General features: G+C 47.6%; 1 protein-coding gene across 2 annotated transcripts in view; it reads right to left on the bottom strand.

Annotated features, from left to right (window-relative positions):
* Nucleotides 1-318: 318 nt before the first annotated feature.
* DCDC2B (doublecortin domain containing 2B) overlaps nt 319-17,462 on the bottom strand; it is a 44,502-nt gene continuing 27,358 nt past the window's right edge. Inside the window, exons 8-11 of one of the 2 annotated variants that reach the window (XM_077299607.1) lie at nt 16,035-16,182; nt 12,866-12,969; nt 691-753; nt 319-617 (exon numbers count right to left, since the gene is read on the bottom strand). In XM_077299607.1, the coding sequence (XP_077155722.1) occupies nt 691-753; nt 12,866-12,969; nt 16,035-16,182 (315 nt within the window). In that variant the 3' untranslated portion in view covers nt 319-617. The remainder of the gene's footprint in view (nt 618-690; nt 754-12,865; nt 12,970-16,034; nt 16,183-17,462) is intronic. The other variant, XM_077299606.1, reaches the window with a different exon arrangement.

Below are 17,462 nucleotides of genomic sequence, written 5' to 3'. Positions count from 1 at the left end.
AGTTCTGGACTTTATTCAGCGACCAGCGACATCACAGCAGGATCCTGATCGCTGCTGCGTGTCAAACTAAACGATATCGCTAGCGAGGACGCTGCAACGTCACGGATCGCTAGCGATATCGTTATAAAGTCGTTTAGTGTGACGGTACCTTTAGAAATAAATGCTATTAAGGTGCAGATTAACTCCAGATCTTTATTTTGACAGTGTTATTTCACATGACTGGTTCCCTTTAAGTCTTGTAATTGTAGAAAAAGAAAAAAAATACAAAACTTCCATGCCCCCAAAAAATGACACCTGGCAATGATTATTATACCAGTAGAACGTATACAACCTCTTGTCTTATTGTGTAACAGCATCGGATACAGTTGGTTTTATTACATTATTATTTAGCCCAAAAAAAGAAGGTTGCAGAAAACTCTTGAAACTGAAATTATAGTGGATAAATTACTCCAGTTTTTAGGGAATATTGTTTGACGAAACAGCTATATACGGTAAGTTGAAGAGCTCATAAAAATGTATAAACAGAGAATATATCCTTATTACAGGGGTAAGGTGTGTCTTTCTTGCTTCTGTGGGTTGACCATAGTAAATATCACTGGTCTTGAGATTTATTTTGCCTAAAGAAAACACAGGAATATCACATGTCACATACATTCCAAACTGTCTTTAGTGTGTACTTGTTGCACATACCTATTTGGGCTGTGTTCCTTTTTTCACATGAATATTTTCTTCAGGCACAATCTCTGCTTCTCTCTGTGGTCAAGACCAAACATCAAAAGAATTATGCAATTTTTTATTATACTGTAACAGATATGTCTTGTATTTTTAAAAATTCTACTTAATGGGGTTGTACTAAATTTGGAAGTTAAATTGGGATTATTGGGGGTCCCAACGGTAGTACCCCCGGCAATCCGAAAATTATCTCCTGTTAACAAACTTGATACAACCTCTTTAAATAAGATTGCTTGACAATTTTCATAGCCAATTTTCGGCAGTGAGACCTGCATCTATTACACATTTGTGGTAAATCCTTTGGATATGCCATAAATATTAAAGATGGGACAAAGCCTTCAACTTTCATCAGACAACCCCTTGAATAAATAGCATAATAATAGTTTAAATAATAATATAATAAAGGCCTCAACATTGAAATTGCAAACCAAAAAGTAATGGGATTATGGAAATCACAGGATCGATAGACATGTTAATTATATCAAATTACAAAAAATTGAATCAAAATTTAAAAAAAATCTTGATTTATTCATTATCGAGTATATGCGCCACGCACAGAAATACATGCACTTACACACATTGATATGCCATCAATAGTTTACTAATGGCTGTTTGAGGAATGTTTTGCCACGGTGAATGTTCTTGGGCACGAAAATGATCAAGATCCACTGTTGGCAGCTCTCTTTGCAATTGCTGACCAATGACGTCCTAGATGTGCTTGATGGGAGACAAGTCCAGAGACACTACAGGCCATGGTAGTATGTTAAGGCCACGCAGACTGCTCACGGTAGCACTGGTGTAAGGCCATGTTCCCACCTTCAGTATTGGGTGAGTCTATTACCTCAGTATCTGTAAGCCAAAACCAGGAGTGGGTGATAAATACAGAAGGGGTGACGTGTTTCTATTATACTTTTCCTCTGATTGTTCAACACCTGGTTGTGGCTTACAAATCCTGGGGTAAAATACTGACCAAATACTGAAGGTGGGAACGTGGCCTAAGGGTGTGACATGTACTGTCATATACCTGCCCCTGAAGACAAAAATTGTAGTGTGAATACTGTCATGAGCTTTACTGTGTCATGTGAAATGTAAAATATATAGACTGTGATAAGCATTGAAGGTATAATATGCATAGTGTTATAAGTACTGATGCTGTTGTGTGGATACTGCAAGCTTATGCCTAAGGTGACTCTGGGACACTTAACTCAGGTATAAGAGACAGTGCAGGGTAAACACAGGTTAAAATATAGGTTAGCATTTAGGACCCAGAGTAGAGCAGATTAGACAGTGATAGGACGTTCAGTGCATACTGTTAGAGGATAGTAACTGTAGTTAAGTAGTGATGTTAGAATATAGGTGAATGGTCAAGTTGCCCAGCAACAGACTGCTGGGGAAGACAGAGTAATGAAACGGTTAATGTTTGGGACTTGCCCAGCATGGGACAGGTTAAGTCAAGCAAAAAGGAAAAGCATTTCCTGCTTTAGTCAGACAGTTTAGTGTGAGGTTTGTGTGAAGTTCAGGTCCAAGTGGCAGTGGGTTAGAGGCGCATGAAGCACATAGCGTTCTGACAGCACAAGGTTGAATTTCCTGAGGACATTCCTGTAAAATCCAGGGACTATGGCCCAAACTAGGCACTAGGAAGTGTGCCTTATTCCCATCCATACAGAGCCTGATTGGGAAATGCATGAGGAAAACATTGCGGATCTGGAGAGTGATGTGGTGCTTGGACAGAAAATTCCTGGGGCTGACAGGAGGATCAAGCATAGGGGTTGAACAAGCTGAACGTGAGTAGAGGCTGGAATTGTGCTGTATTGCTGAAACTCGAAATGGAGGGTTCGGTGCCCGAAACTGCATGATAAAGTCTGTTGTATCAGAACTGTGCAGTACTGTTGAATTTGTTGTAACAAACCGGGTGTTCCCTGATGTGTGTGCAGCTGATCCTGGGTCTAAGGATGTGGATGCAGCAGAGGCCTCTGGCCTGAAAGTAAGAACACTGGATTCTACACAGCACAACATTGATGGGCTGGGACACTGTTTATTTGTGTGGGGCCAGGGTGTGGAGAAGCAGCTGCACGCCCACGGCTACCGCCCTGAGCACCTTAGACCAGCAACATGCAGGCTGGTGTTGTCATGTTGAAAATTAGCTCCTGTCACACTTTGGAAAAATGTTAATTGCAACTTGAGCTGCCAGCAGCGGATCTTCATGGTTTGCTTGCCCAAGTGTGTTCACCTTGGCAGACAACAATTAAAGGAAATCTGTCACCCCTGGGACTTTTTAAGCTATTTATATGGGCATACAGATGATAGAATTATTTAAATAGTCTTGTTGAGAAATCATCTTTTAATCCTTTATGTTATTTCATTCTTCCAGTCTCTGGGGCATGCAGAACCTGGAAGAAAACACCTCCGGTGTTCATTTTCCTACCACCCCCCTCCCATCAGCGTCACAGTGCCCTGTGATATGTATTGGTGGCCCCGGAATCCCACACCTGTGCCCTGCAATAGCGCGATTATACTTACCTTCTCTGCCCTTCTATGGGCACTGGCTTCATTGTTCTTCTGCGCAGGTGAGGGCAAGTCACTGCTACTTCAGTTAATTAACATAAAGGATGGAAAGATGATTTATCAACAAAAAGACCGCAGCTATGAGTCATACAGGTACAACTATTTCAACAATTCTATTACCTGTATACCCATATTAATAAGTAAAGCATCCCAGGGGGTCAGATTCCCTTTCATAACCTCAGTGTGTATTTCTGCACATGGTGCCAATACTTGATAATAAATTGAGATGCTTGGAAAATGTAGTTTTCATTTTTTGTCATCATTTGAATATCATTAATATATCTGTCAATTTAGTGATATATATCATCTCCCGACTTTTCAATGTTGAGTATATTATGAACAGTCTTTGCTCTAAGTGGGCTGTTTGTCCAATATGCGTGTGTGTGTGTGTATATATATATATATATATATATATATATATATATATATATATATATATGTGTGTTAGTTATGGCTGAACGTGTTGGCACCCTTGAAATTATTCCAGAAAATGTATTTCTCCAAGAAAATTATTGCAATTACATATGCTTTGTTATACACATTTGTTTCCCTTTATGTATATTGGAACAACACAATAAAATAGAGAGGAAAAAGCAAATTGGACATAATTTCACAAAAAAAAACTAAAATGGGCAGGGCAAAATTCCTGGCACCTTTCTAAAATTGTGGATAAACAACTTTGTTTGAAGCATGTAATGCTCGTTCAAACTCACCTATGGCAAGTAACAGGTGTGGGAAATATGAAAATCACACCTGAAACCAGATAAAAAGGAGATAAATTGGCTCATTCTTTGCACTGTGTGTCTTTGTGTACCACACTAAGCATGGAGAACATGAAAGAGAAGAGAACTGTCTGAGGGCTTGATAAAAAAAATTATTATTATTGAAAACTATCAACAATCTCAAGTCCATCTCCAGAGATCTCGATGTTCCTTTGTCCATGGTGCGCTACATAATCAAGAAGTTTACAACCCATGGCACTGTACTTAATCTCCCTCGACATATATGACACAAAAATTGATGAAAGGTTGAAAAGCAGGATAGTCCAGATGGTGGATAAGCAGCCCCAATCAAGTTTCAAAGAAAGTCAAGCTGTCCTGCAAGCTCAGGATGCATCAGTGTGAGCGCAAACTATCCGACAGCATTTCAATGAAATTAAACGTTATGCATCTATAAGCAGTTTGCCAAAATCTGCATGAGTAAGCCAATATCCTTCTGGGAACGCTTCTTCTGGACAGATGAGACCAAGATAGAGCTTTTTGGTAAAGCATATCCTTCTTCTATTTAACAAAAATGGAATAAAGCCTACAAAGAAAGGAACACATTACCTATATTCAAATATGGTGGAGGTTCAAAGACGTTTTGGGGTTGTTTTGCGGCCTCTCGCACTGGGTGCCAGCCATCATGAAATCTGAATATTACCAAAGGATTTTGAGTCCCAATGTAGCTCCCAGTGTCAGAAAGCTGGGTTTGCATCCTAGGTTATGGGTCTTTCAGCAGGCCAATAACCCCAAACATACTTTAAGAAGAACCCAGAACTGGATGGAAACAAAGCACAGGAGAGTTCTGAAGTGGGCAGCAATGAGTCCGGATCTAAATGCCATTGAACACCTGTGGAAAGATTTTAAAATTGCTGTTGGGAGAAGGCACCCTTCAAATATGAGAGACCTGGAGCAATTTGCAAAAGAAGAGTGGTCCAAAATTCCAGTTGAGAGGTGTAAGAAGCGTGTTGAAGGTTATAGGAAGTGATTGATTTGAGTTATTCAATGCAAAGGGTATGCAATCAAATATTAAGTTGAGGGTACCAACAATTTTTGTCCAGACCATTTTGGTGCTTTGTGTGAAATTATGATCAATTTGCCTTTTTGTCTGTTTTTTTGTGTTGTTTCAATACACACAAAAGAACAACAATTCACACACTTAATTTTCAGGAATAATTTTAAGGGTGCCAACAGATTCATCCATGACTGTGTATGTGTGTATATATATATATATATATATATATATATATATATATAATATATAATTGCCTAGAATACTACTTCCTGCAATTTGTGCCAACTTCCGTGGCTTTGTCCGGAGCTATTGTCCGGAGCTATTGTCCGGAGCTAATGTCCGGAGCTAATGTCCGGAGATAAGTGACGTCACCAGTGTCCTACACCCAGGCAGAGCACAGTGGCCCCAGGCAGAGCACAGGGGCCCCAGGCAGAACATGGGGCCCCAGGCAGAGCACAGGGGCCCCAGGCAGAGCACAGGGGCCCCAGGCAGCATATGGGGCCCCAGGCAGAGCACAGGGGCCCCAGGCAGCATATGGGGCCCCAGGCAGAGCACAGTGGCCCCAGGCAGAGCACACACCAAATCGGAGGCCGAGGGGCTCCGACCACCACATCGGAGGCCGAGGGTCCCCGCCCACCAAATCGGAGGCCGAGGGTCCCCGCCCACCAAATCGGAGGCCGAGGGTCCCCGCCCACCAAATCGGAGGCCGAGGGTCCCCGCCCACCAAATCGGAGGCCGAGGGTCCCCGCCCACCAAATCGGAGGCCGAGGGTCCCCGCCCACCAAATCGGAGGCCGAGGGTCCCCGCCCACCAAATCGGAGGCCGGGGCTCCCCGCCCTCCAAATCGGAGGCCGAGGGGCCCCGCCCACCACATCGGAGGCCGAGGGGCCCCGCCCACCAAATCGGAGGCCGAGGGTCCCCGCCCACCAAATCGGAGGCCGAGGGTCCACACCATCCAAATCGGAGGCCGAGGGGCCCCGCCCACCAAATCGGAGGCCGACGGGCCCCACCCACCAAAGCGGAGGCCGAGGGTCCCCGCCCACCAAATCGGAGGCCGAGGGTCCCCGCCCACCAAATCGGAGGCCGAGGGGCCCCGCCAACCAAATCGAAGGTCGAGGAGCCCCGCCCACCAAATCGAAGGTCGAGGGGCCCCGCCCACGAAAGCGGAGGCCGAGGGTCCCCGCACACCAAATCGGAGGCAGAGGGACCCCGCCCACCAAATCGGAGGCCGAGGGGCCCCGCCCACCAAAGCGGAGGCCGAGGGTCCCCGACCACCAAATCGGAGGCCGAGGGTCCCCGCCCACCAAATCGGAGGCCGAGGGTCCCCGCCCACCAAATCGGAGGCCGAGAGTCCCCGCCCACCAAATCGGAGGCCGAGGGGCCCCGCCAACCAAATCGGAGGCCGAGGGGCTTCGCCAACCAAATCGGAGGCCGAGGAGCCCCGCACACCAAATCGAAGGCCGAGCGGCCCCGCCCACCAAAGCGGAGGCCGAGGGGCCTGGCCCCGCCCACCAAAGCGGAGGCCGAGGGGCCCCGCCCACCACATCGGAGGCCGAGGGGCCCCGCCCACCAAATCGGAGGCCGAGGGGCCCCGCCCACCAAATCGGAGGCCGAGGGGCCCCGCCCACCAAATCGGAGGCCGAGGGGCCCCGCCCACCAAATCGGAGGCCGAGGGGCCCCGCCCACCAAATCGGAGGCCGAGGGTCCCCGCCCACCAAATCGGAGGCCGAGGGGCCCCGCCAACCAAATCGGAGGCCGAGGGGCCCCGCCCACCAAATCGGAGGCCGAGGGTCCCCGCCCACCAAATCGGAGGCCGAGGGGCCCCTCCAACCAAATCGGAGGCCGAGGGGCCCCGCCCACCAAATCGGAGGCCGAGGGTCCCCGCCCACCAAATCGGAGGCCGAGGGGCCCCGCCAACTAAATCGGAGGCCGAGGGGCCCCGCCCACCAAATCGGAGGCCGAGGGTCCCCGCCCACCAAATCGGAGGCCGAGAGTCCCCGCCCACCAAATCGGAGGATAAGGGGCCCCGCCAGCCAAATCGGAGGCCGAGGGGCCCCGCCAAACAAATCGAAGGCCGAGCAACCCCGCCCACCAAAGCGGATACCGAGGGGCCCGGCCCCGCCCACCAAAGCGGAGGCCGAGGGGCCCCGCCCACCAAATCGGAGGATAAGGGGCCCCGCCAACCAAATCGGAGGCCGAGGGGCCCCGCCAACCAAATCGAAGGCCGAGCGGCCCCGCCCACCAAAGCGGAGGCCGAGAGTACCCGCCCACCAAATCGGAGGATAAGGGGCCCCGCCAACCAAATCGGAGGCCGAGGGACCCCGCCAACCAAATCGAAGGCCGAGCGGCCCCGCCCACCAAATCGGAGGCCAGGGGTCCCCGCCCACCAAATCGGAGGCCGAGGGGCCCCGCCCACCAAATCGAAGGCCGAGCGGCCCCGCCCACCAAATCGAAGGCCGAGCCGCCCCGCCCACCAAAGCGGAGGCCGAGGGGCCCGGCCCCGCCCACCAAAGCGGAGGCCGAGGGGCCCCGCCCACCACATCAGAGGCCGAGGGGCCCCGCCCACCAAATCGGAGGCCGAGGGTCCCCGCCCACCAAATCGGAGGCCGAGGGTCCCCGCCCACCAAATCGGAGGCCGAGGGTCCCCGCCCACCAAATCGGAGGCCGAGGGTCCCCGCCCACCAAATCGGAGGTCGAGGGTCCCCGCCCACCAAATCGGAGGCCGAGGGTCCCCGCCCACCAAATCGGAGGCCGGTCCCCGCCCACCAAATCGGAGGCCGAGGGTCCCCACCCACCAAATCGGAGGACGAGGGGCCCCACCAACCAAATCGGAGGCCGAGGAGCCCCGCCCACCAAAAGTAAGTGCGGCCCCAAAAGTAAGTGCGCCCCCGGGTGCAAAAGTAAGTGCGCCCCCGGGTGCAAAAGTAAGTGCGCCCCCGGGTGCAAAAGTAAGTGCGCCCCCGGGTGCAAAAGTAAGTGTGCCCCCGAGTGCAAAAGTAAGTGTGCCCCCGGGTGCAAAAGTAAGTGCGCCTCCGGGTGCAAAAGTAAGTGTGCCCCCGGGTGCAAAAGTAAGCGCGCCCCCGACCCCGGGTGCAAAAGTAAGCGCGCCCCCCAGTCCCGTGTGTGAAAAGTGCTGCTGTAAAGCTGGTAGCGCTGTTCAAGCACCATGTATTTCCTTCAGGAAATGCCCATCTAATATATAATTGCCTAGAATACTACTTCCTGCAATTTGTGCCAACTTCCGTGGCTTTGTCCGGAGCTAATGTCCGGAGATAATGTTCGGAGCTAATGTCCGGACATAATGTCCGGAGCTAATGTCCGGAGCTAATGTCCGGAGATAAGTGACGTCACCAGTGTCCTACACCCAGGCAGAGCACAGGGGCCCCAGGCAGCATATGGGGCCCCAGGCAGAGCACAGTGGCCCCAGGCAGAGCACAGGGGCCCCAGGCAGCATATGGGGCCCCAGGCAGAGCACAGTGGTCCCAGGCAGAGCACAGGGGCCCAAGGCAGCCTATGGGGCCCCAGGCAGAGCACAGTGGCCCCAGGCAGAGCACAGGGGCCCCAGGCAGCATATGGGGCCCCAGGCAGAGCACAGGGGCCCCAGGCAGCATATGGGGCCCCAGGCAGAGCACAGTGGCCCCAGGCAGAGCACAGGGGCCCCAGGCAGAACATGGGGCCCCAGGCAGAGCACAGGGGCCCCAGGCAGAGCACAGGGGCCCCAGGCAGCATATGGGGCCCCAGGCAGAGCACAGGGGCCTCAGGCAGAGCACAGGGGCCCCAGGCAGCATATGGGGCCCCAGGCAGAGCACAGGGGCCTCAGGCAGAGCACAGGGGCCCCAGGCAGCATATGGGGCCCCAGGCAGAGCACAGGGGCCCCAGGCAGCATATGGGGCCCCAGGCAGAGCACAGTGGCCCCAGGCAGAGCACAGGGGCCCCAGGCAGAGCACAGGGGCCCCAGGCAGAGCACAGGGGCCCCAGGCAGAGCACAGGGGCCCCAGGCAGCATATGGGGCCCCAGGCAGAGCACAGGGGCCCCAGGCAGCATATGGGGCCCCAGGCAGAGCACAGTGGCCCCAGGCAGCATATGGGGCCCCAGGCAGAGCACAGTGGCCCCAGGCAGAGCACAGGGGCCCCACGCAGCGTATGGGGCCCCAGGCAGAGCACAGTGGTCCCAGGCAGAGCACAGGGGCCCCAGGCAGCTTATGGGGCCCCAGGCAGAGCACAGTGGCCCCAGGCAGAACATGGGGCTCCAGGCAGAGCACAGTGGCCCCAGGCAGAGCACAGGGGCCCCAGGCAGAACATGGGGCCCCAGGCAGAGCACAGGGGCCCCAGGCAGCATATGGGGCCCCAGGCAGAGCACAGGGTCCCCAGGCAGCATATGGGGCCCCAGGCAGAGCACAGTGGCCCCAGGCAGAGCACAGGGGCCCCAGGCAGCATATGGGGCCCCAGGCAGAGCACAGTGGTCCCAGGCAGAGCACAGGGGCCCCAGGCAGCCTATGGGGCCCCAGGCAGAGCACAGTGGCCCCAGGCAGAACATGGGGCCCCAGGCAGAGCACAGGGGCCCCAGGCAGAGCACAGGGCCCCAGGCAGCATATGGGGCCCCAGGCAGAGCACAGTGGTCCCAGGTAGAGCACAGGGGCCCCAGGCAGCATATGGGGTCCCAGGCAGAGCACAGGGGCCCCAGGCAGCATATGGGGCCCCAGGCAGAGCACAGGGGCCCCAGGCAGCATATGGGGCCCCAGGCAGAGCACAGTGGCCCCAGGCAGAGCACAGGGGCCCCAGGCAGAACATGGGGCCCCAGGCAGAGCACAGGGGCCCCAGGCAGAGCACAGGGGCCCCAGGCAGCATATGGGGCCCCAGGCAGAGCACAGGGGCCCCAGGCAGCATATGGGGCCCCAGGCAGGGCACAGCGATATTTTGGACCACTGTGCGGTGTTTCAGACCCCCTGTGTGATGTCTGGGGCCTTGTTCTTAAGTATACTAAAGATTAAAGTAACGTATATTAAAGTATATTATAGATCAAATTTGACACGTTTATGAGCACCATTGAGTGATATACTCAAGAATGACATAATTTTTCAACATTTTATGGTTTCAAACTGTTTTTTTTACTTCAACCAGAAAACCTTAACGGTTCATAAAAAACTTGACTGTTCAGGATATGATATAGTATTCTGAATCTTTAACTTATAAAGATACCTTTACATGGGGTGATTATTGGTTCCAGAGAGGCTTTCGGCCGATAATCGTACACATGGCTGGTGACAGGACAATACAATATAAACGTTCAAAGGTAAACACTGATAACATTAAAATCTAATATATAATTGCCTAGAATACTACTTCCGGCAATTTGTGCCAACTTCCGTGGCTTTGTCCGGAGATAATGTCCGGAGATAAGTGACGTCACCAGCGTCCTACACCCGCTCAGGGTGGACAAAGATATATGCCTTCGTGGTGCGCGGCACTTTTCTGATTGGTTGCCGCCTGCCGCGAACGACCAATCAGAAATGTGCCGTACTGTCAAGAATTGTCAAGAGCTGGTGAGTGCAGCCATTTTTTGTTCTTTCTTACTATTATTTATTAATTGTATTATTCTTACATTTGAATAAATAAAGTATATATGTATTCTAGACTCCCGATTCTTTAGAATCGGACTGCCATCTAGTATATATATATAATCACATTCCAAATTATTATGCAAATTATATTTTTCCCAGATTTTCTTAAATGGTCACCTGCAAAAGAGTTGGTATAATGTTCAAATGATTAACGGTTAAGGCATAAATTTAAATTTATTGGGCAAACCTGCAAATGATAGAAGTATTTTTTTATAAAACGAATGAAACTTAAAATCCCTGTTCCAATTTAGTATGCACAACAGTTTCCAAACATTTCACAGTTGTAAAGAGCTTTAAAATTGTCCTTTGTTGAATTTAAAGCATGAAGAGGTCAAAAACTTTTGGAATCAAAAACATCTTAACAGGCCAAGTTTATTTGAAAACCAAAAAATGTAACCTTTATGACACTTAAATCCAATATGCATAATAATTTGGAACACAGTGTATATATACCGTATATACTCGAATATAAGCCGAGATTTTCAGCCCATTTTTTGGGACTGAAAGTCCCCCTCTCGGCTTATACTCGAGTCATACCCAGGGGTCGGCAGGGAAGGGGGAGCGTGGGCTGTCTAATTATACTCACCTGCTCCTGGCACGGTCCCTGCAGGTCCCTGGCTTCCCCGGCGCCGGCAGCTTCTTCCTGTACTGAGCGGTCACATGGTACCGCTCATTACAGTAATGAATATGCGGCTCCACCTCCCATAGGGGTGGGGGTATATCATCTCGATATACAGGTAATGCCCATTCAGCAAATTCCAGGCCATAGTAGTGACATTCATCATCCAGTGATTGGCTTAGCAGCATCCAAATACTGTGTGTTGAGAGGAGCCAGAAAGCAGAAACCAATGAGAAACCTTCCAGCGGTTGGGGAGTGGTGGTGATAAGTATTGTTCTTTTTTTTTCCATTAGAAGCATTGAAAAAAACACATTAGTGGTTAGGGATCATGATATTGATGATATGTGGGATGATGCACCCACATGGAACAATTGGAAAATGATATTGATATATCGCTAAGATCCTTGTTTCCTTACTTTTCTCTTTTGATATTTATGACCTTTCTTTTTCATACTACATTATTGGAATGAAGTGACATACACATATTTCATTTATTTCCCTTTTTTAAAAAAGAAAAATTTCAGTAACTATTGCAATATACAGCAGTGTTCTTTAGCGATATCATGTATGTCAGCTTTGTGCATTCAATCAAATACAATTTGTGGTAGGTTTGATGACCCAACCATGGCTGAGGACTCAGCACACTTTTGTACTATTTTAATGGTATTTAAGGAGTAATGTTTTTCCTTGTGGAGAGTGACAAGCCAGGCTTGGCATGTCAGAGTGAGGAGACTTATAAGCCATGCAAGCTCTTCTGGGAAATTTAATATGCAAATTGTCTCGTCAGAGAGAAACAGGACTAGACCTCTAGCGCCACCTATTGAAAGCAGTGGAACTTTTTTTTTAATGTTTGCTGTTGTTTTGGGGGATTTCTAATAAAAAACAGTGTTTGTTGTTTGTGCCGTATTTTAATACTTTACTTAATTTAATAATACTTTATTTAATAATTTCGAGGTGCAGTCGGTAATGCTTGTTGTCTTTCTGCTTGGAGCATAGGTAAAATAATACAAAGGTGCACTCAATAACATTTAGTGAGGTCTGCTAGTCATGCAATTTGTGGAGCGCGTGTATAAGGACATTTCTTAGCCATTACATACTGAGCATATGTAGAGTGGGTGATCAGAGTTGCTACAAATAAAATACCTTGTTTTGTGATTCTACATAGTATAACGTCTCTATATTATCCAATATACTAAAAACAGTCATTCCATTTCATCACCAGGCATCAAATGCAGAACATGCAGTATGTCATAAAAATACTGAACAGTTTGTACCAGGCAATGAATTCCAATTACATGGGCTCTTAACTAACTGCAAGCAAGATAATGACCAATAAAAGCCTCTAATTATCTTGTACTGTAATAGCTTAATATTGTGAATCTTCCCAGTATAAGCGGATCACTTTGGTGATCTGCCCTACAAAATATAAGCTTTATCTTACATACTTTGATATAAACATTCATCATGTTAAATAATAAATGGATTGTTAGTAACGGAATACAAAGTGATCTTCTAATATTACAATTATGGTGATACATAATATATCATTATACCTGATCAACAGGAACCTCTACTCTTGTATGTGCGTCTTCCTTTACTTCTTGAGCTCCATCTAATTCATGTCGGGTTTCTTTGACTTTATATACTCCATCTGCCTCTATTAAAAAAAATTAGGCCAAGTTCACACTTCGCAGATCTGTGGCGCAGATTCCGCACCACAAGTCCGCAGCACTTTACAGTACAATACAAGTAAATGTTTGTTGTTGTGCTTTAAATCCTAGTCACATGTTGGAAAAATAATCCACAGGAAGATGAAATCATGATGCAGGTTTTACATACACTGCTCAAAAAAATAAAGGGAACACTTAAACAACAGAATATAACTCCAAGTAAATCAAACTTCTGTGAAATCAGACTGTCCACGTAGGAAGCAACACTGTTTGACAATCAATTTCACATGCTGTTGTGCAAATGGAATAGACAATAGATGGAAATTATTGGCAATTATCAAGACACACTCAATAAAGGAGTAGTTCTGCGGGTGGGGACCATAGACCACATCTCAGTACCAATGCTTTCTGGCTGATGTTTTGGTCACTTTTGAATGTTGGTTGTGCTTTCACACTCGTGGTAGCATGAGAGGGACTCTACAACCCACACAAGTGGCTCAGGTAGTGCAGCTCATCCAGGATGGCACATCAATGCGAGCTGTGGCAAGAAGGTTTGCTGTGTCTGTCAGCGTAGTGTCCAGAGGCTGGAGGCGCTACCAGGAGACAGGCCAGTACACCAGGAGATGTGGAGGGGGCTGTAGGAGGGCAACAACCCAGCAGCAGGACCGCTACCTCAGCCTTTGTGCAAGGAGGAACAAGAGGAGCCCTGCAAAATGACCTCCAGCAGGCCACAAATATGCATGTGTCTGCACAAACGGTTAGAAGCTGACTCCATGAGGATGGTCTGAGTGCCTGACGCCCACAGATAGGGGTTGTGCTCACAGCCCAACACTGTGCAGGACGCTTGGCATTTGCCACAGAACACCAGGAATGGCAAATTCACCACTGGTGCCCTGTGCTCTTCACAGATGAAAGCAGGTTCACACTGAGCACATGTGACAGACGTGACAGAGTCTGGAGACGCCATGAAGAGCGGTCTGCTGCCTGCAACATCCTTCAGCATGACTGGTTTGGCAGTGGGTCAGTAATGATGTGGGGTGGCATTTCTTTGGAGGGCCGCACAGCCCTCCATGTGCTCGCCAGAGGTAGCCTGACTGCCATTAGGTACCGAGATGAGATCCTCAGACCCCTTGTGAGACCATATGCTGGTGTGGTTGGCCCTGGGTTCCGCCTAATGTAGGACAATACCAGACCTCATGTGGCTGGAGTGTGTCAGCAGCTCCTGCAAGATGAAGGCATTGAAGCTATGGACTGGCCCGCCCGTTCCCCAGACCTGAATCCGATTGAACGCATCTGGGACATCATGTCTCGCACCATCCACCATTGTCCGTTGCACCACAGACTGTCCAGGAGTTGGTAAGTGCTTTAATCCAGGTCTGGGACGAGATCGCTCAGGAGACCATCCGCCGCATCATCATGAGCGTGCCCAGCCGTTGTAGGGAGGTCATACAGGCACGTGGAGGCCACACACACTACTGAGCATCATTTCCTTGTAGTTTTTCCATTGAAGTTGGATCAGCCTGTAACTTCATTTTCCATTTTGATTTTGGGCATCATTCCAACTGCAGACCTCTGTGGGATATTAGTTGTGATTTACGTTGATAATTTTTAGGTTTTATTGTTCTCAACACATTCCACTATGTAATGAATAAAGATTTACAACTGGAATATTTCATTTAGTGATATCTAGGATGTGGGATTTTAGTGTTCCCTTTATTTTTTGAACAGTGTATATCGCATTTTCATTATTATGCAGATTTTCATTGTGGTTTTTACCTTATTAATTGCTTAGTAAATGAAGTAGGGTCAAATACACCAGTAACATATGGGGGTTATGACTGTCCAATTGTTACCAAATCTGTAGCGGAACTTTTCGGCTAAGTGTGAACATAGCCTTAGTGTTAATGCAGGTTTGAATTGAGCAACAAATGACAGCACAGGGGACAATTTATCAAGATTTTTATGCCTTGTAGCAAATATTGTGACTCCTTGTTTTGCACATGGAATTGCAACTCTTTGTTATTTCATGTCGTTCAAAATGTGGGTGGGAGAGGGGCATGGTTTGCTGTGTATAGGTCTATTTTATTTAACGACGTATCAAATCTATCAAACATTGTGCAACACCTTGATTGGTTTTGCAAAAATAATGGCAATACAGTCTCAAGCAAAGTAAAAAAACACTTTAAAGGGTCACTTAAAAGAAAACTGTCAGGTTGGCGCCGTTACACTGATTAAAATGATACCTTGGTTGATGAAATCCGTCTTGTGGTTGTTGTTTAATCTTTATTTTCAGTTAATGATATGCTCGTGCTCCGGGGCGGCCTGTGAGGGGTCTTCATGTGGTGCTCTGATTAGGTATTGATAATGCAGACTGCCGACATGTCACTGATCCTTCAGTGACCTGCCCCCTAGTTTATATAATGAATATGGTGATCGCCGAGAGCTGCTACTGTGCAGGTGCCGGCGGCACCATCTTGGAGGAGGAATTTTTCTTTTTCTCTAGCAAGATGGCCCCGCCGATGCCTGCGCAGTAGCAGCTATCGGATCACCTCTATATACACCAATAGCTGCTACTGCACAGGTGCGGTGGGTGCCATTTTCACATGGATTTCTTTTTTTGGCAATTATGCTGCAGCACAGGTGCCACGGCCAGCGCCTGCCTGCAGAACGGTTTTTTCTCATTATGTATATATAATATTCATTATATAAACTAGGGGACAGGTCACTGAGGGATCAGTGACCTGTCAGAAACCATACACATGAATACCTAATCAGAGCACCACATTAAGACCCCCCACAGGCCGCCCCACAACACGAGCATATTATTAACTCAAAAGTGAAAATACAGATTAAACAACAACCACAAGACGGATTTCATCACCCCAGGTACCATTTTAATCAGTATAAATGCGCCAACCTGACACTGTCTGTAGGTTACTGTGCACAATCCTGCTGACAGGTTCCCTTTAAGATAAATCATCCCTAAAATGTTATCAATATACATTATTTCAATAAAGCTTCAGAAAAAAAAACTAGTTTGACATTAAAGTACCTTTGGTTTCCATCTGATTAGTCTTTTGCCTTTGAGTTGGTCGCACTCTAACAGGTTTTGCATAAAAGACAGAATTCTCCCCATCAGTGTGTTTGACGCTGGAAAAATTTGGTTCTGCACCTGTGGAATAGATCCTACGATTGTCTTCCTGGGGAAAGGAAGATACAAGAATAGTAATTGGGTTTCATTAAACATTTTGTACCGTTTGGCCCTTGATGGAGATGTTTGTTTCTCGGTACATTGCAGTTGGGCCGGTGAATACTGCTGATATCTTGAATTTGAATAGGACAGTTGTGAGATATATGTGGTTCGCGGATGCATCCCAGCACTTATCTGTAAGCATGACAAATCCAAAAAGTGAAAGTGATTGGAGCAACCCCTTCTAAAAGGGCAGCATGATGACTCAGTGGTTCACACTGCAGCGCTGGGGTCCTGGGTTCAAATCCCACCAAGGACAACATCTGCAATGAGTTTGTATGATCTCCCCGTGTTTGCGTGGATTTCCTCCGGGTTCTCCGGTTTCCTCCCACACTCTAAAGACATACTGATAGGGAATCTAGATTGTGAGCCCCAATTGGGACAGTGATGATATCTGTAAATAGTGCTATATTAGCAAAGCATAATAAATAAATAATAATAATTAAGAATCCGTCAGTGAGCTTGTTATGAGGTGTTGATTTATGATCACAGACCACATCCATGATGAGATGAACTTTGATGTGGTCATAAATCAGTTGACAGAAGGTCTGAAAAAGACAAAGAGTTAACCAACCCATTAACGAAATAAGATGGCTGATTGTTAGTTAACTCATTCTGCAGCTAGCAATGTGCAGAGAAACAAACAGCTTTTAAAAGCCAAAGGGTAAATCATTTGTAAGGAAACCCAATCGCAAAAAAAATGTTTTATCTAAAAATACATGCATTTATAGAAGACCTGTCACCAGTTGCTAGTTTCTGCTTTTGATTCAGTCTGGCTGCTTCTCTGAGTATTCCATTCTTTGTTGTGTTTTTTTTTTAATCCACCATACAATTCCAGAAATATTAGTCTGTTTATTTAGTATTAATTTTTATAGTCTTTCAAAGGAAGGGCGGTCTTAATAAGTTGCTCCTCATAATTACCCTGTGAGCACAGCCCTTTTTAGTAAAGACCAAAGCAAGAAACACTGAATAAAAAGGCCCATTTCTCTGGGATCGTATGGCGGATTTTAATAAAGTACATCTATCTATCTATCTATCTATCTATCTATCTATCTATCTATATATATATATATATATATATATATATATATATACTGTATATATACAAGGGAGCAGCCGGAATCAAACAAGGATCCACTTTTGTCCTGGTGACAAGTCCTCTTTAAGAATTAAAAAAAAATGTTCTGAAAGTGTCCATATCCTTAATGTATAGATTTATAGAGAAATTAT

Source organism: Ranitomeya variabilis, chromosome 3, assembly GCF_051348905.1.
Source record: "Ranitomeya variabilis isolate aRanVar5 chromosome 3, aRanVar5.hap1, whole genome shotgun sequence".
NCBI classification, from domain to species: Eukaryota; Metazoa; Chordata; class Amphibia; order Anura; family Dendrobatidae; genus Ranitomeya; species Ranitomeya variabilis.
Note: the sequence above shows the minus strand (reverse complement) of the source record. Positions and strands in the feature narration are given on the sequence as shown.